Source organism: Zerene cesonia, unplaced genomic scaffold (genome assembly GCF_012273895.1).
Source record: "Zerene cesonia ecotype Mississippi unplaced genomic scaffold, Zerene_cesonia_1.1 Zces_u008, whole genome shotgun sequence".
Classification (NCBI taxonomy): Eukaryota; Metazoa; Arthropoda; class Insecta; order Lepidoptera; family Pieridae; genus Zerene; species Zerene cesonia.
The window spans coordinates 372,220-394,555 of record NW_024045138.1 but is presented as its reverse complement, the minus strand read 5'-3'; the positions used below and the strand labels follow the sequence as shown (position 1 = coordinate 394,555).

Below are 22,336 nucleotides of genomic sequence, written 5' to 3'. Positions count from 1 at the left end.
GCAGGCGGAAAACTACATACATATAATGCTATTCACTAATACAATGACAAATCGAAAATTTTAAGGTGAATATTTTCAAAAAGGAACATTTTGAATGACTTCAAAGATGTGCTGAAAATGTCTATATCAATTATCGTATATATGTAACAGCGTTGGCCTGTCCGCAGCTCAAGAAGTCGCCGTCCAACGCGTCGGAGCGGCGCCGCTCGGGCGGGCTGCTGGGCTGGCGCCGCCTCGCCGCCGGCGCCGCCGCCGCGCGCGAGCGGACCGACGACGAGCCGCCCGTTACCGACGTGAGTGCTCTTCCACAGATTACAAAAAGGGGGGGGGGGCAGTAATTCGATTAAATGTTTTTTTGCTTTACTGACTGCTAATCGTTTGGATGTTTTTATATTAAATGCCTAGTGTGGTCCTTCCGTGTGGTTCGTTTTAAATTTGGTCTAGTTCTGAGTTGTGTGTTTTTTTTTCACATAGCGGGCAACTGAACTGCCGGTTCGCCTGATAGTTTTCAAGGTCACAATTAGTCATAAAATAAAAACGTCTTAGAAAAGTATTAAATATCCTAAATAGTATAAAAATCTGAACTAAAATTCCGTAACTAAAGTATCTGCTTTTATTTTCGTTTTGTATGCCAACAAGTAATTTCCACGTATAACATGTAAAATTATTGCGAAAAAGGTTCGAGCAAGAAAAATTTTTATAACATTATATTATGCTTGTTACCCTTTGCCCTTGTTGCCTGGAAGAGATCACTTCTAAATGATAAAGCCGCCTAACAAATTAGACAGCTGGACAACTGGAATAACATATAGGCAACTTTTTATCCCGATATTCCTACGGGATACGGACTTACGCGAGTGAAACCGCGGGGCGCAGCCAGTACTATATAATATACTATTTGATAATCGTTAAACATTTATTAACCAGTCAAGACCGGTACTACTCCTACTGAAATTGTAAATCATTCCTTATCTCAAACCCACAATAAATTAACGCCACAACCACATATCAATCGTTCCAATCGCTCATTTACAATGGCCGCATGTTAACTGCATATTTGCCCTGATAAAATAATTTACAATCAAAACCTATTTGCTTTGCCACGTGTTAACACGAGCGTGTAGCTATCGTGTATATTATCTGTAGATCAAACAAATTGGTTCAACAAAGTGAACCTGAACAATATTATGTACGTGTTGTGTTAAATAGTTTGTCGCGATGATGATGCAACTTTCGCGCTATTTTCGTTGGTTCTTGCCGCTCGTGATATAAAAAATTGAAATATCGAACCAGATTTATATTTTTAAACCACTCTCAATATGGAAGTTGCCAGTTAGAAATTTAAAAACGTTTATTTTAAAGTCATTTGTATTTTCAAATATCTTGTATTAAGCAAATTTTGTTTATTTAATATTAAATTGTTAGTCATACATCTTTTTACAGTTTTAAAAGATATGAACAAATGTAATTAATTTATCAAAATCCATAATTGTTATAAATGCAGTAAGTATATTAAGATAGTTAATGATATTGCAGGTGGTAACGGCGAGTCAAACGAATGGGTGTTCCCTGTGCCGGGTGGTGTTGCCGGGCGGAGCCACCACGGTGGTGGGCGTGGACAGCAACCTGACCGTCAGGCGGCTGGTGGACCGGCTGCTGCAGAAGAGGAACTTGCTGTGCACCGCATACGATGTTCTGCTTGAAGAGCAGGTAAGACTATATAATTATGTTTGGAGAAGGCCCTTAATTCGACTGAACTTTATTTAGTTTTTTCATCTTGTAAATTTTTACTGGGTTTTTAATGATTCATTTTCAATTGAAAGTTGCAGCCTCCCTAGCGTTCCCATTATAATTGGTTTAGTTTTTGTTAAAAATAATTGTTTAATAATTAATTGTATTCATTAGATGCCATGTCAAATGGTAAAGAATGTTATTTTTTAACTTTCTTTAGAAATTGAGCTGTATCTCTATCGATAGCGACACGTGTATAGATGTTGTGCAACGTATGTATGTGAATGTGACGTGTGGGTGTGCGCGCGCAGGGCGCGTCCCGCGTGGTGGACGCGGAGGCGGCGTCGAGCGTGCTCGGCGGCAAGTGCGCCGTCGTGGAGCGGCGCTGCGTCGTGCGCGTGCAGGTGGGCGCGCGCGGCGTGCTCGTGCGCTGCCGGCCCGCGCGCCGCCTGCGCCACGTGCTGCGCCCGCTGCTGGCGCGCTACCCGCCCGCCGCGCCGCCCCGCGCGCCGCCCCGCGCGCGCCCGCTGCCGCCCGACACGCTGCTGCAGGTGAGCCCGGCTCCAAGGACCACATAATGCCTTTGATGGCTGATACCTTTTATTATGTGGTTGTACGAAATTATTTGTTATAACTTGTACGAGTATTTTTTAAAAAAAAAAGGTCCACGTTTTCATTTTTAGACATTTAAAATAAGATTTTTCAGAACGCCCCATCAACATGTTAACATGTCCGCGCAATTAACACACAACGAAACGTGATCAAATACTCATATGACCAATTCACTTGCAGGACTTAGACGGAGCTCGTCTCCAGATCGTGGAAGTGGGGGAGGGGGACTGGCAAGCCGTGCTGGTGAGCGAACCGCGAGGCGAGGGGGGCGAGGGGCGCGACGGGGCGGGGGGCGAGGGGAGTGAGGGGGGCGACGACAGCGGGGAGGGGGACGCCGACTCGCTGGCTGACCTGGCGCTGAGGCACGATGAGGACACCTTGGTAAGATTATGTTGATAATTGAACCTGAGTTATTTTTCATCGTAACAGACCAGACTTAATTGAAAAGAAAAGATTATTAATTTCTTTTTGAGTAATCTAGTAATGTAAAAAAGGTGAGTGTTGCTCTGTCATTGCTCACATTTGCGTCTATTTTCCACGTTTTTTTTTTTTGTAATTTTGCTTATTAAAATGTATGTTGTTACTTAGGGTTCTTTGAATGAACTTCAAATATATCCATTTATCTTAAATTATTTATTTTATTTAGACTATTTAAATAAATAAAACATATTTTCTTTCCACAGAGCATAGACCGCAATTCAGGCAGCTCAGGCGGCTTCCCCGACACCATGTCTATCAGAAGCAGCGGACCCCTGCCCCCGTCGGGGCCCTCGCCCCTTGGGCCCCAGCCCCACGGGCCCGCCAACCGCGTGCGCGCCACGCTACGACCGGGGCCCCCGCTGCATCACCACCCACCTGGTGGGTGTTTTTATTTATTTATTTATTTATTTATTTATAATACTTTATTGTACAAAACAGAAAGAAAAGTTTATACAAAATGGCACAATGATATTTTGTACAAAAGGCGGCCTGATTGCTAGACAGCAATCTCTGCCAGGCAACCTGGTAGGAAAGGAAATGCAAGAGGTTTTAGGGTTAGTGCAAGAAACTAAAAAAATATATCAGAATATGAGAAAAAAAAATAAATAAAATACACATGTTTTACATAAGTACTATATAAAAATATATACTCATACAATAAAATACATAAACTATACTAGATATGACAATATATACAAAAATTACAAATGGCTAATACTGCTACTGCATGGACAGGTAATGATCTTTCAATAAAGACTTAAAAGAGCAAAGCGTTTTTGCACGTCTGATACTTTCGGGTAAAGCGTTCCAGAGTTGAATAGCACGCACAGTAAAGTGCTGGGTGTTGATTGTATAAAGTAATAAAAATAATGTTTAATCTATACATGGATATGAAACAATAAAAATAAGTCTTGTCACTATTTTATGAATATTAAATTGTGGGAAATTATATAGTTTTAAATACTGGAGTGCTGGAAATAGACATTAAGTTTAATATTAACTTAATGTCGCTAACTGAGATTATGTCTTAGTGCACAAAATCAGTAACCCAGTTATATTTTAACACCACTGTATAACTTTATGAATATTTTTTTTTTTGGCATGAAAATTTTACTATCCCTTGATTTATAAGTATATATATAATTTTAATTTAAAGATAAGATATTATAATCAAATATTTCAACTTTTCCACTGCTATTTTAAAAAAGTATAAAACTAACTAAAAAAAAAATTATGTTTATCATTGTTCCGTTATACAAAAGCAATTAGAATCATTTTTTTATTGTTTGCAGATTTCCTTGAGAACCTCCGCGAAACGCAGCGGCAGCGGTTGCAACCGCGCACGCCACCGCCGCTACCGCCCAAACCGACTCACCGACCAGCGCCCACACTCGTCTGACGTGACCGTAGACAAGAGCGAGTCGAAGAATCATTGTGGCACATGAATTGTGTGACCAATAGTTGCACATTAGTTGTGTGACCATAGACAAGTCGAACAAGTTACACATTTACTGTGGGAAATGGAACCATAGACAAGTCGTGCGAGCTATGGAAATTCATGCATATGAATGAAATGACTCCATCGAGCATCTGTGACTTCATGTTCTTTCGTTTATAAGAATTTGTTGTGAGAGAGAAGTGGAAAAGAAGAAGACATCTTTTTTGTAATTTTAATGACGCGTAATTTGCAACGGCGACATCTCGTGGCAGATATTGGAACTACATGCGTTTAACGTGTGTTTATCGATGAGTTCCATAATCATATTAATGTCATACGATTACAGATGATTATAGAATAAATATAATGTAAGACATAAAATGTTGATAATTTTATCAAAAACTATGTAAATATTTTGGCTAGACATATAATATACAGTTGTGTTATTATTAAGAGATGTGTACGATAATTTAATTAATGTTCGAGAAGAGATTAAATTACTGTTTAAATCCATTCCAATATATATAGAGTGGTGTACCAGTGTGATACGTATTATATACGTATGAAATGTAATAAATTATGTTATGATATATTAATTCTAAGTGGGGAGGATTTATATGAAAGGAAACTAAATAATGCTATAATTTGAACTTTATCTGTAATTCTTTTTTGTGACAATACGAGAAAGTGAATACATAAAATGTAATAGTATTATTAAATATTCAATGCAAATGAATTGCCATCAAAAAGTGAATTTAACTTAGTTTACTTTATTGTAAATCTAACTTTAACATAGATCTTATTGTATGTATAAATTATTTCATATAATATAGTAAATATGGATATTCAATGTATCCGAGATTAAAGTAAACATAGATTTTTATGAATCGAATTATTATCGTTTTTTGTTACTTCATTCGAAGTTACTACGATGATCGAATGTATTATTGTTGTACAAAATATATTAGTTAATTGTAAATATAAATGCGTTTGTGCCTTGTGGTTGGAAAACATAATTTATATGATGTAATTGTGATTAATTTTGCACATTTTCTGATGACATTGTAAAGGCAACTACACAATCGAATTACTAACCGAAATTTTATATCAACAAATACAAAAACATGTAAAATGTATCAACTCAGTGAGTTGTTTATATAATAATAGAAGTGCTACAAATATTTGTTTTATTTTCGTTGGTATTCGGTAACCCATCCATGGATTGAACGTAAGTAAGGTTGCTTATCCCGCTGATACCGATTATTGACTACATTTTTGCACATGAAAACGAGAATTTATTTGCAACTAGCGGTCCGCCCCAGCTTAGTCCGTGGTACATATATAGCCTTAAGCCTTTTGAAACTGAAAGAAATTTTCAAAATGGATCTGTAGTTCCAGAGATTAGCGCGTTCAAACAAACAAACCAAACTCTTCAGCTTTATAATATTAGTATAGATATGCCAAGAAATAAATATTTAAAGATGTAAGTATGAACCTAATTAATATTAAATAAAACTAAACCACTTGAAAATTGTCAGAATTAGACCAAATTTAAAGGGGATCACATAAAGACAAAATCAGTTGGAGGTCACAAATACAAAATATACAAATACGAAAATATGTTTACAAGAGAACCGTTCCTATTCCATTAAAAAAAGCGGGCAGACGCATATACGAGTATATAGGAACGATGCTAGTACTTCTATCTTTAGTCATTAAATACTTAATTACTCAGTATAGTCATCAACTTATGAGTACTTACGTTCTACTTATTATATAGGGTATAGCAACCATTTTTAACAAATTAACTGCTTCTATATGTATCTGCCATCAGCATTGCATGATATTACATGCATTTTGCTTTTCGAAAGTTTAAATTAAGTCTTGAGGATGTTTGCATAGTAACACATTAAGAATTGTGGGATATTTAAAAACATATAACTCTACACTCAAGTTTATTATGGGAACTATAATAGCTAAAATGACGCTCAGATTTATGCAATCAATGAATCAGCTGTCTATCGGTACGCTGGACCGCACGCACACGTAAACATTACACGCCTAGTTATTATGCTTGGAAATAATTATCGCGATTTATAAAAAATGTACTGATTGTACTAAATAAATTTTCACTATTAAATTACTATATTTCATTAAGAACAATTTGGCAAAGAATCTGAAAGATTGCCCGAGTTTCCTGTACATTAAAAATTGTTTTACTTACACAAAATGTTTAGAGGTATCTGCAATGTCTTACGTATCAAATTTATGCCATTTTGATGCAGCGTTTCTAAACTTTAAGGCATGACAAAACTCTCTTTATGAACTATTAAATATACTAAATCAATTCTTATCTAATTAAACCAGAGATCAGACACTCCCCCCTCCCCCTACCGTCAAATAATAAAACAACTTTACTATCTAACATTTTATTTTACACCTACTTATCAGCAATCTTTGCTACTTCTTTCTCATCCTTAGCTTCCACAGCTTCTACAGCTGGCGTTTCTTCCGGCATTATCATAGTTAATTTCGAAGGATCTTTTGGTGGAGCCCAATCCGGTATGATCTTATCGTGAACTCGCCACACTCCGTACAAGTTGGACAAATGCTTCTCAAACACTACATATTCTAATACATCCTTTGCCAATATTTCACTGCCGTGGAGTAATCTGCCGAAACGATCGTATACGGATAACTGCTGGCGAGTGTGGAAGCGAACGGTTACCTGAAATTAACACGCTTTTATTAGCTTTTGTATGATTTTATGTAACCAGATCCTTTAAATTTGATTTTAACCCTTTTGAAATGTACATATTTTATTCAAACATGTGTGACAATACTATAAATTCATGAGAAGTATCCGGATTAGGATTGCCACAGGATCTAAATAATTTATATACAATCTGTTCAGAACAAAGTCAGACAATTTGGTTGATTCTATTCACTAGTGTGTTTTTTAGTTTTTTTTTTTACACCTTTGTGGAGGAAGGAAGGCAGAGGTATTCTTTTTTTTCTTCACTTTTTTTTCGCTTACGCGTTTCAGGGTGAGTGTCACTACACCTTATTTATTATGTAATTAAATTAGGTTTGTGGTTACATATAAATTGATAAATGGCATTAAATAAAAACATATACCTGTCCAAATATATTCTCCTTGCTAATAACATCTGTACACCTTGCATGCACGACCCTCGGCGGCTCTAACGATTCCAGAAACTTCCATCGTATTGTCTTCCCTTCGGTATTATGCCGGAACTCCGGATATGCCTTTTCTGTTACATATGTCCTTAATATTTTCTTATCGTTACTAACAAGACTTTCGTGCGCCTTTATATATATGTCTTGCGCCGTCTGACAGAAGGCTTTCGTATCGAAATCCTCATCGAAGGATTTTATTTTGCGTATTGCCATCATTGATTTGGATTTTTTTTCGATCAGCTCCACGGCTTGTTTCGCGCGACTTGTGGAGACGAGGGACGCTTTGCCGTCGCCTTCTGGGGGCACGTAGCTCTCGAAAACTCCACCTTTAAAAAATTACAAACATTAAATTTACAGTTACAATTAGACATTATTTACAAATAACTTTCGTTCCTCTCTTATGTTTTATGTGTAATTGTGTAAAAATGTTAAAAATTAAGTACTGAATAGCATAATGGTGCTTGAGCAAGACTGTCACATATCTTTGTGACTATTATACATCTACTAGCTGCGTCCCGCGGTTTCACCCGCGTTAATCTGAATCCTGTAGGAATATCGAGATAAAAAGTTGCCTATGTGTTAAAGTTGTCCTGCTGTCTACACACCAAATTTCATAGCAATCAGTTCAGTAGTTTTTGCGTGAAAGAGTAACAAACATACATCCATCCTCACAAACTTTCGCATTTACAATCTTAGTAGGAAGTAGGATAAAATAAGTAGCTGCACGCCCTAGCTCTGCCCAGCTGGTCATTTATTGTAATTAAAATAGTATAAACTTAATAAAATAAAGATATCTTTTAAGTTGGAATAAACTGCATATAGTGTGCAGATTTCATTAAAATTGGTTAAGAAGTTTAGAGTCCATCACAGACAAACAATGTGACATGTAATTTAAATATATTGAGATAAATAAATGCCTCTCACCATTATAGCATGGATACACAAAATATCTTTTGAAAAAAAGAATATACTTGAGCATGATCAAGTGATTCAGGACCAATTAAGCATTTTACTTATATATTAAAAAACATTTAAAAGTCTGGTAACTTAATGCATGATCTAAACACCAATGATTAAGGCCCTTTTCACAACGTGTTGATATCATCTACTACTACAGATTAAACACTTTATAACCGACATTCCCAAAAAAAGGTTCTCAATTCATCTCATTTCTATTTGGTTTTGTTACTTGACAACTTGGTTTTCAACTGATTGATGCTATGCTGTTTGTGTTTGATAGGAAATTATGGTCCTTTAGTCTATTTTAGATGTTCCTGTGGGACTACCGTGACTGACCCCAGGAATTTTGGCAACCTTTGGTGTATAAATGGATCATTATATATATTCATACATTTTAATTGTAAGAAAATCTGCAGAAAGGTTAACTGGCTTTTATTATTGAGCTTGATATCTCAGCAATAAAAGAATAACTATACTGAAGTACTTATTATTCTATTTACATTGTCGAAACATTTATCAAAAGTTTGTAATATAATTTATAAGTGTATGTATATAAGTATAAAACTTGAACATTAAATATGTTTGGATTTAGGCGTGAAGAAGAGACAAGTCAGGTAGATAGGGTTACTGTTGTATATATATATATAAAATTATAGTAGGGGTTACCCGTAGACGATATATAGAATGGGCGCTCTACCCATGGCCTCGGAGGTACCACGCCCCTCTCCTTCATCTTTTGCCGCACACGCTCTTGCGACATATTCTCAAAATCCTCATTAAAATCGGGTAACTCTACTTTAAGAAACTTCTCTTTACGGTGTTTCTTAAATTTGGGATTGTAATGTTTCGACGTTGTAGTACGATTTGCTTGCAAATAAACTGCGGTTGGCAAGAGCCGCAACTGGTTAAACTGAAAATTAAAAAAATAAATCAAAAAAGGTATAATTATGGTACATAAATATGGATTTCCACTTATTGTTTTTGAAATCAAAAGAATCGCTAGATATTTTTTACCTTTACCAAAATGGTGTTCGCCATTCTTATATAAGTCTTAAATATAATAAAAGAAATTCAAGCCAATTTCATCAGTTTTTTCAGATAGCTTTAATTAATTATTTTCTTTATAGAAATAAAAATCTCATATTATGAGATTTTTTAACCTCAAATTCCAAAACATATTTCCGTCATTGTCAATGTCATTCTTTTATAATATATCGTTAAAACGTTAGCTATTTGGTAAGCAAAATAATTGATATGCAATAAAAAGTTAGACATCTATTATCAAGTAAAAGCGCATGTTACAATAATATTAAATAACTACTCTATCATTTATTAGATTTTATAGCAGATTATTTAATTGATATTATAGATACTAGCTGCTCCCCGCGGTTTCACCCGCGTAAGTCCGTATCCCGTAGGAATGTCGGGATAAAAAGTTATTATATGTTATTCCAGTTCTTCAGCTGTCTACGTACGAAATTTCATTGCAATCGGTTCTGCAGTTTTTGCGTGAAAGAGCAACAAACACACACACATCCTTACAAACTTTCGCATTTATAATATTAGGAGGATTTACCCATTTCAAAAATACTACTGAGCAACATTTGATAAATAGTAAGTTCTCTTAATTATAAAGCATACTGTGAAATATAAAACATAAATAACTAGATGTTATTTTTTAATGTTAACTCGTCTCAACGGAAACTTCAGTGTCCTGTCTAAGGTATAAAGAAAAAAATATATTGTCTATGAGTGTTTTTCAATTATATATTTTAGTCATATGTTCTCCTTTCAAATTGTGATTTTTATATAAGTGTTACAAAATTCAATAAATTGTTGTGTTGTCTTTTTAAAATATAAAAACTAAATTTTTATCATAAAATTTTCCATATTATTTGTATATACGTTTGTACCATTAAGTAACATACTCATTTATTTCGACATAATTCACAGAGATATTCTTAAAATTTTCCTTCAGTATTGTATTATTTTCTTATAAAAATTAATTTCTTCGTGAACTTTGCACTTTTTTCAAGAGTATAGTTTTTTATAATTAATTTAAATCCATATTTGGGTGCTTTTCAACCGGATATCCGGCGACTCCATACACGTTGTCTCTAGTTCTCGAACGAACAGAGATCGTCGCAGCGTTTCTTTCTTTTCTGAACAGGCGCAGTCCGAGAGAACTCGCAAAAGGAGTAAAAGGCTCCTACATAACCTGTCACTACGTGAGTATCAGTGTGTAATCTAGTAGATCTATTGTATTTAATTAGTACTATTGCTCATTTATCAATATTTTATTCGTATTTTGTATTATCCTTGCTGAGTCATACGTGAAGGTTGTATTTCGGTTATTTCACTAAAGACACCCTGTTGGTACTTGGCGGTGCCTTACCCTTCTTGTGGTAAGTAGGCGTCTCCTAAAATCATGTGAAACTTTAATTAATATAAGTATAGACAGATAGAAATATATGTTAGCATGTGAAGTGCGGGGCGATGACCTGTCGCTTTCATGAGTGGGTCCGCATTTTGCCCTGTACTTATTGCCACGTGTATTTGTTTCAGCAATATATTGTATGAGTCAGAAGGTAGAAAAACCAGTATTATCGGGTCAACGGATCAAGACCAGAAAAAGAGGTAAGTGATCATTAAATATTTTGTGGTATCGATTTTGTTTCATAAACCAAGTTTGGTAAAATTGACTTCTAATCGTATATTCTAATGAGAGTACTCTCATACATAATAAAAGGTTAGTTATTGATTAGTATATCAAACATTGTTTGATATTTTGGCCTTCACCTTGCAAAATGCCAATAAAATTTTAACAAACTTAGTAGGTCATGTGCTTCATGAATAGTCTTTTGTGAAAGTAACACAGACAGTTAATTATTTAACATCAACAAATAATATTTATGTACTGGTCTATTAAACTTTATTAAATAAATATTTTTATTATATTTTTGTAAATTACACCAATCTCTTGTACACAATGAATTTATAATTGTATACATAATGTTACTAGGACTTTAAATATTATTATTATTTCATAAATTTTATTTCTAGATGTCTTTTTATAGTGCTCAGGGCACTTGAAGCTTATTTTACATAATGGCTATTATTTTATATAATCATAACACTAACATTTTAAAACAAAGAGATAAACTGTAGAGTTTATACATAATTATTTAAAATTAAAACTTAAAGGCAACCAAAAGATGTGTTCAAACATTCCCCAGTGTTTAAAAACACAATTTATTACTTTTCCAACTATGTCATAGATTTAAAAGATGTTTCTAACTCCATACTTAATTTAAAGATGTTCAAGATGATCAAGTGTTCACTTAAAATTACATGCATTTTATTAATTCATTATTCAACTAAAACTACTTAGCTTTTATGGGTGTCATCGTTAATTTTGGTTTAAGTCCACTGTGTAATTTCATTCCAAATAAACAATTTTGAATTATTAAGTAGTCCACTCTTAATTTTCATACTGGATAGGTATATAACTGTAATTTAATCACTCTGAAATCGTTGTACATATAACTGTACATTGGTTTAAGTTAACCTCAATTTTTTGTTGACACATTGTAAGATTAACCACATGGAGGTTGAATGCTATTGAACAAAGACATGTGCATCTTACATTCATGATTTATCATTCAATAATTTAATTTAGTGGGTATATTTAATATAATATATGTACTTATAATTTTGTATACTTTATCGAAAACAATGTTAATATAAAAAATAGCACATTGAATGTTCAAAGATTATATCATAATTTATTATTACTAATGCAATATGTATCAATTTAGGTTCTATTCTCTTTTTGATTACAATGAAAATAATCTATTCATCTGCTTAATTTAATTTTTTTCATTAAATTCTTGGAAGTATTAAAAATATTTCAATAATTAATAAGCAAGTACAGTATAAAATGGTGTCATGAAAGTGAATTGTAATGGGTGGTTAAAATGCTCTCACATTTATTATGCTTTGAGACATGACTCTCCAGTGACATTGAAAATGGCCTTCTGTCACTTCCCCATATACTGATAATGAAATCAGTATCAGATTTAGTGCCCCATGCTTGATAGCTATTTACACATAATGTATTAGATAACAATTTGAATTACTTAACTATCAAATCATGAGTAAAGTTTGATATTTTACTTACTGATATAAAACAAACAATCAGTTGCATAACTTAGAATTTTCCACGAGTATTAAAAAATTAGGTTATGATAAAAACTACATTTTTATACAGCAAATTTTGTAATTTCCACAAAAAGTAACATACAAATTCATATTTAATTGAAAGATATAAAGCTAATCTTATGAAAATAAGGTGTATATAATATATATATATCTAGACCAATTAGAGGTATTTACTATAGTAGATTCTTTAACTATTTAATCATTCTGTAATTATACTGAATTGTTTAACAAAATGGAAGTAGAACACTAGGTTTTTGTAAGTTGTTAAATTTTACACAGACATCTAATATTCTTTATATTTTACTCATGGAGAACTTGTTTCACAATAAGTGTAGTTGGCTTTAGAAATGAAAAACTGTCATGTAGATTCAATCTACTAGATAAGCAGCAAGAGCAATAAAAGTCTACAAAACATGTATTTTCATGCTAATTGGCTCTCTAACTTGTCTATAAATATGTAGATGTCTAAGGGCAGTAAGTAATTTTCCTATATATATAATTTACTGTCAAGACAAGCCGCTAAGTTATGAATCACGATGGCCTCGCGCACGCCGGCTCGAACAAATATCGTCACTGCTTATAAATTAATGGCTGTTTTCAATTGTGTATTCTCGTATTTAATAAATATGCTGAGCCGTTAGCTCTTTATGGCTCGGGTGTTTGTTGAAATTTTATTATTTTCCTTGTTCGTGCATGCCGCGCAATAATGTTGGAAATCAATTTGCTTTGCTTCAATTTTAATGTGATGTAAATATAATCATTTATAAATAAATAATTTTCAATAACCGGCATTTGTAATATATAGGAATGCATAAATATGTTTATTTTGTATCACACCTAAGAATATAAAAAGGTAATATAAAAAGCTAAAGGAAAGGAAATGAAGAAAAGAAGATATAAAGCTTCTGAGGTATACGGGATAACATTATATAGATTCGAATTAAATACTATCAACATAACACATGTATAGTAGTTAAGGAAAATTCACATTGTTTATATAATTGATATTATAATAAAGTAAATATAAATAAAAGAACTCTCCATTTACGTCTGTCTTAGTCACCAAACCTTGCGTTTATAAAATACCATAAACAAGCGTATCCCTAACCAATTCTCGTCTTTTCAAACCGACCATAGACAATGTCTCTGAACGTAAACCTCCCTTGCCAGATGAGAAAGAGAAGTACGACCCGAACGGGTTCCGCGACGCTCTCGTCCAAGGGCTGGAGCGCGCGGGCGGAGACCTGGACGCGGCCTATAAATTCCTAGACGCTGCCGGCTCCAAGCTTGACTATCGCCGATATGGCGAGGTCATTTTCGACGTGCTTATCGCCGGGGGGCTGTTGCGTGAGTATATTATGATTTACCAAAAAAAAAAAAACAAAAAACGCTGTATTTACATTTTACTTTATTTTCTTGTTATATTGCTATTTAAATATATATTATCTTGTCTACATTTGAAGTTGTGAATAAATTTATAAGTTGAATTAATGATTTTCGAGTATTAGTGAAAATTACTGCAATATATAATATACTGTATGATGTTACCATATCATGAAACAAAATTTTTGACATGATGAAAAAACTGGCTAGAGTCCTGACATCTGATGAGAACTCCTTACTCGTTCGTTTTACTGCTGATCAACATAACTCATTACCTATAAACATGTTTTGTAAAGAACATCGTATAAAAAAATTCGTTTGTCTGTCCGTCAGTCCCCGGCGGCTCGGTGTCGATGGACGGGGAGACGCCGAAGACCAACACTTGTATCTTCAGCGCGAGCGAGGATATGGAGACGATGCGCAACTTTGAACAGGTTCGATAACATTCTAGATTTTTCTAAAAGAATTGTTTATAACTATATGGCATAAAACAGTCACTTTTCGTCGTGTCTTTATGCTTACATCTTTAAAATTACGCAACAGATTATGATGGGGTTTTTTTAATAGATCGGTTGATTTAAGAGGAAGGTTAATACATGTATGTATATATCATGTGTTATAGCAACCGAAGCGTGGTCAATATGATTTTAAAAAAGATGTACTGTGATACTTTTTTACCACTTGATGGTTTTGTTTGAGCATTATTGGATAATTATTTTGGGACTGTTTATTGCTTGTCACAAAATTTCAATAAATCTCACAATACTCGTATTTTAATTAAAACTTTATTACTACTCTAAACTATAAAGCCGGCATGGTCGTTTTTGTAATGACACTTTTTGTTTTTCTTTCGGTGATATGAACTACAAAGAAAAAAGAAATAAATATTATCAAAATTTCTTTGTGCGCAGGTATTCGTGAAATTGATGCGACGTTATAAATATCTGGAGAAAATGTTTGAAGAGGAAATGAAAAAGGTAAATTAATGGTAATTGCATGACATTAATTTCAACGTAATAGCTGTTAATTTTTCTGTTATTTAAATTTAGAAGGAATGTTTTAACCCTGTGTTGGAAGAATAAATCATTTACCTTGTATTTACTTGCAGGTGCTCGTGTACATAAAGGGCTTTGATGCACAGCAACGCATCAAGCTTGCTAGGATGACGGCCCTTTGGATCTGTAAGTATTGTGTTAGAATTATATATACACAACTAAGTAACCAAGTAAATTGAAATAATTAAATTTGTACATTTCATCACCTTGAGTTTTAAAACTATTGATTCCTTCTTAAAAATTGCACGAATGTAAATGGACTTTTTTCTTGTGCAAATCACGATTCTTACGATAAGACACAAAACAATGTTTTTTTTAAATATAAATTGTTTCAGCATGTTATTCTCTTAAATAAATAAAAGAAAAACTACAGAACATGAAAAGACTAAAAACAATATCCAATCTTGTATAAGTATAATTATTTTCTTTGTACGGGAAATAAGTTATACATTGGCACACGATTAGAGCCGGCTCGGCTGCACCTAGTCGCGTCGGTGTCGAAGTGTGCGACAGTGACGTGCGCCGATTATTCTCGGCCTCCGCCCTTGCGGGGCTCGATACACTGGCGGCGCTACATTTGTTTTAGTGTATTATGTTTAGGGGTTTTTTGGAGTTAATATAGAGCCAGTAATGTAGGATTTGTCACATAAAATATGCTGGACTTATTTTTTTATGTTTTCATTTTGCAGTAGTTGTCTTCTTTTAATATATTTAACTTTGCTGATTTCATTTCAATAACATGCCAAAGAGATGATAGAACTAAGATGAATAAAATACATTTGGTCTTTTAGCTAATAAGTATGACCTAAAATATGCTAGAACTGAAGCCAAATTAATATTTCCCGCTTTCAATAAAATAGAATTGTTGTATCTTATAACAACCAAATGGCAATGTTTCTAACAAAATGCATCCATTTCACAGGCAACGGCTGTGTCCCGCCATCAGTGCTGCTGGTGCTGGTGAACGAGCACCTGCTGAAGGAGAACGTGGCGCTCGAGTTCGTGCTCGAGGTGTTCGCGACCGTCAAGCAGGAAAGGGGCGTGGCCTCGCTGGTCACGTCGCTCAAGAAGGGGCAGCTGGAGGGCAGGTGGGTTATCTTATTCTCTTTATATTTTTTTATTACCAGTTGTCGCCCGCAGCTTCGCTCGCTGGACAACATAAATTAACATGGTACAAGCTTTCATCCCCTATTTTATTATAGGGCGATGCCTCCGTCATAACATCTATCTGCGTGCCAAATTTCAGACTGATTCGTCCATTGGTTTGGGCTGTGCATTGATAGATCCACTATGTAAATCAGTGACCTTTGAGTTATATATACTTAAGACTATCAATGGATATTTCTATGGTAATGATATTTTTCACTTCAAAAATTAGCCTATTTCACTATCTTCTGTCAATTATATTATACCATGTAATTGCTCTGTGTGATGTGAAAGACATATAAATAAACATACATTTGCCTTGTGCACATAGATACAATATGATAATAATTTGACTAAACCACAATTTTTAAGCTGCTCGCCATAATAATAGTGCCCTGAGCTTATTTAATTTGCATGATTTTATTGTAAAGATTGTGTAAAAGAATTCAGGGTAGATAACTGCGGCATGTACTGGCTCATTGTATTATTGCAATGGTGTCATAAGTGTGGCTACATCGAAATTTGATTTTATTACACCATCGATAGAATTAAAATCTTATACCTTTAAACGAGGAATTCTTGTATATATATATATAATTGGAATCTCGGAATCGGCTCCAACGATTTTCATGAAATTTAGTATACAGGGGGTTTCGGGGGCGATAAATCGATCTAGCTAGGAATTTTTTTTAGAAAATGTCATATTCGTGTTTTATTCGTGTTTTTTTTTTCCTGACATCTATTGGTAAATAATAATACTATTTTGCTTCGTAGATAGCTGGACAACTGAAATAATGTCATATTCGTGTTTTATTCGTGTTTTTTTTTCCTGACATCTATTGGTGAATAATAATACTATTTTGCTTCGTAGATAGCTGGACAACTGAAATAACACATAGGCACTTTTTATACCGATATTCCTACGGGATACGGTTACGCAGCACGCTTACGCGGTTTCAACAGCGGGTCACAGCTAGTATAAAATAAATACACATAATAATAATAAATTCACAGTCTAATATTAGTAGTGTCACTAAGTCCTCCGAAACGGTTGGACCGATTGGCCGCGGCGGCTCGTATATATATCCTATCCTACTTATAATATTATAAATGCGAAAGTTTGTAAGGATGTGTGTGTATTTGTTGCTCTTTCACGCAAAAACTACTGAATTGGTTGCAATGAAATTTGGTACGTAGATAGCTGGACAACTAGAATAACATATAGGCATTTTATCCCGATATTCTTACGGGATATTTACTTACGCGGGTGAAACCGCAGGACGCAGCTAGTTATAATATATTCCTCAAACTATTTCTATTCTAAAGTAATGTTGTATATAATATGTTCTATGAACCAGCCTGCTCAATTCCCAGTCATAATTAATAAACGAAAATATTCGTCATCATGTCGGATTTTGTAACATTCGTAGGGACTTTGTGAAATCTCTTATATCGCGATATCCCTACATAATTGCATAGAATAAAGCAAAGTCTCACACCTTTAAAACTACTCAATCGAGAGGGTTTTGGGGACTGGGGGTTTTTGCAATGTATAACAAAAATCCTTTAAACGTAATTAACGCGTGCAAAGCCACGGACACAATCTAGTATATAATGTATCGTGACTCACGGTCCGTTTGAACTATTTCGATTATACACTGGCTTGGCTTGGCTCTGTTACTCACACACGCAATGGCGTCGGCAGGCTGCTGGAGTTCCTGCCGCTGAACCGGCGCAGCGAGGAGTCGCTGGCGGCGGCGTTCGGCGCGCGCGGGCTGGGCGAGGTGGTGCGGCTGCACCGCGCGCAGGCCTCGCAGGAGGCGCGCCGCGAGCTCACGCGCGTGCTGGACGACGAGCTGGCGGACGAGCGGCCCGTGCGCGACCTCATCCCCGACCTGCGCGACATGGCGCTCAAGAACGACATCCCCGACCACGAGGTGGTCGCCATCGTGAGTGCTCCCGCCGCCATACCCTATACCCTATGCCCTATAGCTAAACAGTTAATCTGTACAAGAATTGCTTCTGAGGATTATTACATATAAGGCTGCATTTAAATTTATTCTTATTCACTAAATTGCCTAATGTAATAAAAGTACTATTCCAATTAATGTATTAAAAAAAAATTTTAATACATAGTGAAATTATAAAAACCTTATTTATTGTATCCAATCTTAACTATACAAGATTAGTACTACCAAGTACCAACTTGTCAATCCATATATAAAATGTAATTGTTTTTAACACAACAATATTTAATGACATAATTTGTAAACAGAAGCAATTCACTGATTATCACACACTACACTGATCAATTCACAATTCCAAAGTACCAACAACACACCAATATGATGAAACTTGATGACGAGTCAGAGTGGCACAGCCAAGTGTCTGCGGCTGGCAGCGACTGAGTCTTTCGGGTGCTGTCCAGCTGCAGCACAGCGGCTGTGCCGCTATGTCGACATGGCAGTCTGATTTTGTGAACTATTTGTTTGTAAAAGCTAGTGGGACGTTAAATCATAGGTTTTAAGCTTGGTTTTGTTGTCGATGGATGAAAAATTCTATTACTGTTTTACTTGTGGTTTTTTAAAGTTTTTAGTTAATCAAAAAAATCAATAAATGCAACAAGAGAATGTGAAGAAGTTGTAACACCCAATTTTGCAAAGGCTAGTCTTACAGCCAATATCTACTCGACTATTATTGCATTTGGACTTTAGATTGAGAAAAATAAAGTATATTTGTATCTAATATACGGTTTCTTTTTATATAAATTAATGATTATTCCAATGTTGCGTTTCATCCATCAACCATCAACCGCGTCCCACAAGCTTCTACCCCATGCGATAGTCACACGGAAACCGCACAAAATGCTCCAACAAGAAGCACTTTCCGCACAATATATATCTGTGGAGCGCGTTCGCAGATATGGCAGTGCGTGATGTCGCGCGGCGAGTGGAACAAGAAGGAGGAGCTGCTGGCGGAGCAGGCGGCGAAGCACCTGCGCCAGTACACGCCGCTGCTCGCCGCCTTCGCGCACTCCGCCAAGGCGGAGATCGCGCTGCTCACTAAGGTCACTCCTTTTTTTTTGATTAGTTTTTTTAACCGACTTTGGAAAAAAGAGAAACTTTATTAATACCATGTCAGCAGTTATAAGATTCATATATATTTATTAAAAAATACTAAAAAAGAAGTACATCTTGACAAACATGTAATTTCCTCTTTTCTGTTTTTGGAAGTTGTTGTTAATAAGGTTTGCACTCAAGTAGAACCGTCACGAAAACAACAAAGTCGCGTCGGTGTGGAAACTGTGCTATATTGTGATTGCGTGGATTGTCATCTGCTTCAGTCTAACGCTGGAGTTGACATGCAAACGCTACATTTTTGTTGCAAAAATCATCAGTCTTATCATCATAATACTATATAATTCTAGTCTTGTTTCACATAATCTGTGACTATCTATATAAGTCTGTGTAGTCTAAATAGATTCTACGTTAAACATATCACCTTTTATATTTCCATTCCAACTCGTTTTGCTATTAAATTGCAAACACAAAAGCTTAAATTAGTCTTTCATGTATTCTAAGTGGGTAGTTTGTATAAAAAAATAAAATAAAATGTTGATTGTTATATTTGTTTATCAGAAAAATTTTGTTACTTTCTATCCAATAACTTGGCACCTAGCATTAATGGTGTTTCTTTCATTTATACGTATGCAGTATTTCTTACACAATGACATTTGAAAGCATTATTCTCATTGAGAACACAAAAAACAGCGAGACAATATAACTGAACATAAAAAATATGCCCATGCAGGTGCAAGAGTACTGCTACGAGAACATGAACTTCATGCGCGCGTTCAGCAAGCTGGTGGTGATGCTGTACAAGAGCAACGTGCTCTCGGAGGAGGTGATCCTGCGCTGGTACCGCGACCCCAACTCGTCCAAGGGCAAGCTCATGTTCCTCGAGCAGATGAAGAAGTTTGTCGAGTGGCTGCAGAGCGCTGAGGAGGGTGAGCAAGAAGTTCATTCGTCTTCATAAATCAGTCCATATGTGTTTCATGTACTGCTGGGATACGGGGTTCCTATAATCCACCACGCTGGCCAAGTACGGGTTAGCAGATGTCACATGTTGTTGATTGATGCTCTTGATTCTTGGACATGTCGGTTTCCTCACTATATTTTTCTTCATCGTTTGAGCAGTGGTGATGTTATACACATATGTAAATAAATTTAAAAAAAATTTATTGCGCGTTCGCCTGGTCTCGAACCCCCGACTTATAAATTTTAAGTCTGAGGCCCTTACCACAGAACTACCACTACTGCTTCATTAGTTCATCCTAATATATATATGTAAATTACGTGTCACAATGTTTGTCCGCGATGGACTCTTAAACTACTCAATCCATTTAAATCAAATTTTGCACACAGTGTGCAGTTTGGTCCAACTGAAAATGTAGGATAGTTTCGTTATTTCAATTACGATAAATGACTACTCGAGCGGAGCCGGGGCATGCAGGTAGTACATTTATATAATACTAGCGTTGTCCGCAGCTTCGCAGCTATTTTATCCCCAGGGGATTGAATTTATCAGTATCGTTTCTTAGTGGATGTCGTCATAACATATCTGCAGGCCGAAATTCAGCTCGAATACAACTGGTGGTATAATTGTATTTATCTTTGTACAGAGTCGGAGAGCGGAGAGGAGGAGGATTAATTTAAGCGCAGCGAGTGAGACTGACAGCGCCGTCCCACAACAATGCATAATCAACAACAGAACAACAACAACAACACAACAATAGCAACAACAGACACAGGAACAACAGGACGGCGTCAACAGACAACCGCCGCTCCACTCGCAATCATAATACAAGAATAATCGAGACGTGTGGAGCGAGCGAACTTTTCTACAACTGTATATTATTCATTTCTAAAGTAACATGTTGATGAAATACAATATTTTTTATTCAATTTTTTTAGTAAAATTTCAAATAAATGTGGTGACACATCATGCACGGGGTTTTATTTAATACATTCCTTTATTATCGCCGTCCCATAATTTTATAAATGAAAGTTTTGGAACTTTGAAGTTATGAAAAAAATCTTGAGGTTCTTGTAGACATGTATGTACTAACAGTAGATTATCCAGAAATAGCCTAGCAGTTTGTAATTAGTGTTACAATAATGTAAAACCTACTAAATAAATAAAATAAAGATTTATTATTAAAGTTAAAAATAATTAATCGTGTTTCACCCTATGTCATAGAGAAAAAATGTGCAAATCGTGCGACTTTTTAAATTTGTTCAGCTTTAGTTCAAAATTACCCTTCAAAGAAATTTTCAATGCACGAATGCTACGAATAAAGATCGATATTGTCCGAAATACGCTAAAGGGGTTTTTTATCAGAGATTGAAGAGGTCTGAACTGGTCCTCAACCGAGTTTCGTTTCAGAACGTTAGTTAAGATAAATTGTTATAGAATGCTGACCTCCCTCTAAGTGTGTACTGTACTTGCTGGGTAGGGAGGTATAATTTATTACAAAAAGTAAGGTGTATTCGTACATTAAATAATTTCTTTAAAAAGTCATTTTGAACTTATGAGTTTGAAAATCTCATATTTTCGTTTTTATCTATGATACAGGGTGAAAGAGGATTAATTACTTTAAACTGTAAAACTAAATTGACACCCATTATCTAACTAGACCACACAGGAGGCACCAGCTCTCAAATTAAAAAAAAACATCAAAATCCGTGCACCCAATCGAAATTTCAAGTTAACAAAGCCAACAAAATACAGTCAACTTGAGAACCTACATCATACCTAGCTAGTATATATGCATATTATACAACACATTTTTATAGATTCAAAAAATAACTAAGAAAGAAAAGTAGATAATAAAATTAATTATTTAATTTTTAGTTTTATAGCATAATGCTTTATAAATGAGAAAATTTTTCTATTCTTTCAAAATTTCTCAAATTAATTATTGTTTGTCTTTTATATACTTGTTTCGTTTCAATTTTAATCCATGTTAGTTGTTGTTGACCCCCGTTTGTTCTGAGACGGAATGTTTATCTGCTTTTGCAATATTTGTGTGGCGTGTTGATTAATATTA

General features: G+C 35.0%; 3 protein-coding genes across 3 annotated transcripts in view; 2 read left to right on the top strand and 1 right to left on the bottom strand.

The window, feature by feature from the left end:
• The window catches only part of LOC119839081 (regulator of G-protein signaling loco), a 65,278-nt gene extending 60,809 nt beyond the window's left edge, over positions 1-4,469 (top strand). The window contains exons 8-13 of the mRNA XM_038365273.1: positions 168-293; positions 1,537-1,710; positions 2,043-2,282; positions 2,524-2,724; positions 3,027-3,201; positions 4,116-4,469. Coding sequence (XP_038221201.1) covers positions 168-293; positions 1,537-1,710; positions 2,043-2,282; positions 2,524-2,724; positions 3,027-3,201; positions 4,116-4,222 — 1,023 coding nt within the window. The 3' untranslated portion in view covers positions 4,223-4,469. The remainder of the gene's footprint in view (positions 1-167; positions 294-1,536; positions 1,711-2,042; positions 2,283-2,523; positions 2,725-3,026; positions 3,202-4,115) is intronic.
• Positions 4,470-6,674: 2,205 nt separating this feature from the next.
• LOC119839134 (probable 39S ribosomal protein L45, mitochondrial) lies at positions 6,675-9,611 on the bottom strand. The gene is made up of 4 exons (XM_038365342.1): positions 9,437-9,611; positions 9,089-9,332; positions 7,400-7,788; positions 6,675-6,989 (listed from the first exon to the last, which is right to left on the bottom strand). Exons 1-4 carry the CDS (start codon positions 9,458-9,460, stop codon positions 6,702-6,704), a joined length of 945 nt encoding a protein of 314 aa, XP_038221270.1. The 5' UTR covers positions 9,461-9,611; the 3' UTR covers positions 6,675-6,701.
• An 878-nt stretch (positions 9,612-10,489) lies between these two features.
• Positions 10,490-21,140, top strand: LOC119839072 (protein krasavietz). Its single transcript, XM_038365257.1, has 11 exons — positions 10,490-10,650; positions 10,988-11,059; positions 13,814-13,990; positions 14,360-14,460; positions 14,938-15,003; positions 15,135-15,207; positions 16,004-16,169; positions 17,933-18,176; positions 19,148-19,294; positions 20,038-20,233; positions 20,909-21,140. The coding sequence occupies exons 2-11, from the start codon at positions 10,999-11,001 to the stop codon at positions 20,935-20,937; spliced, it is 1,260 nt and encodes a 419-aa protein (XP_038221185.1). The 5' UTR covers positions 10,490-10,650; positions 10,988-10,998; the 3' UTR covers positions 20,938-21,140.
• Positions 21,141-22,336: the final 1,196 nt, after the last annotated feature.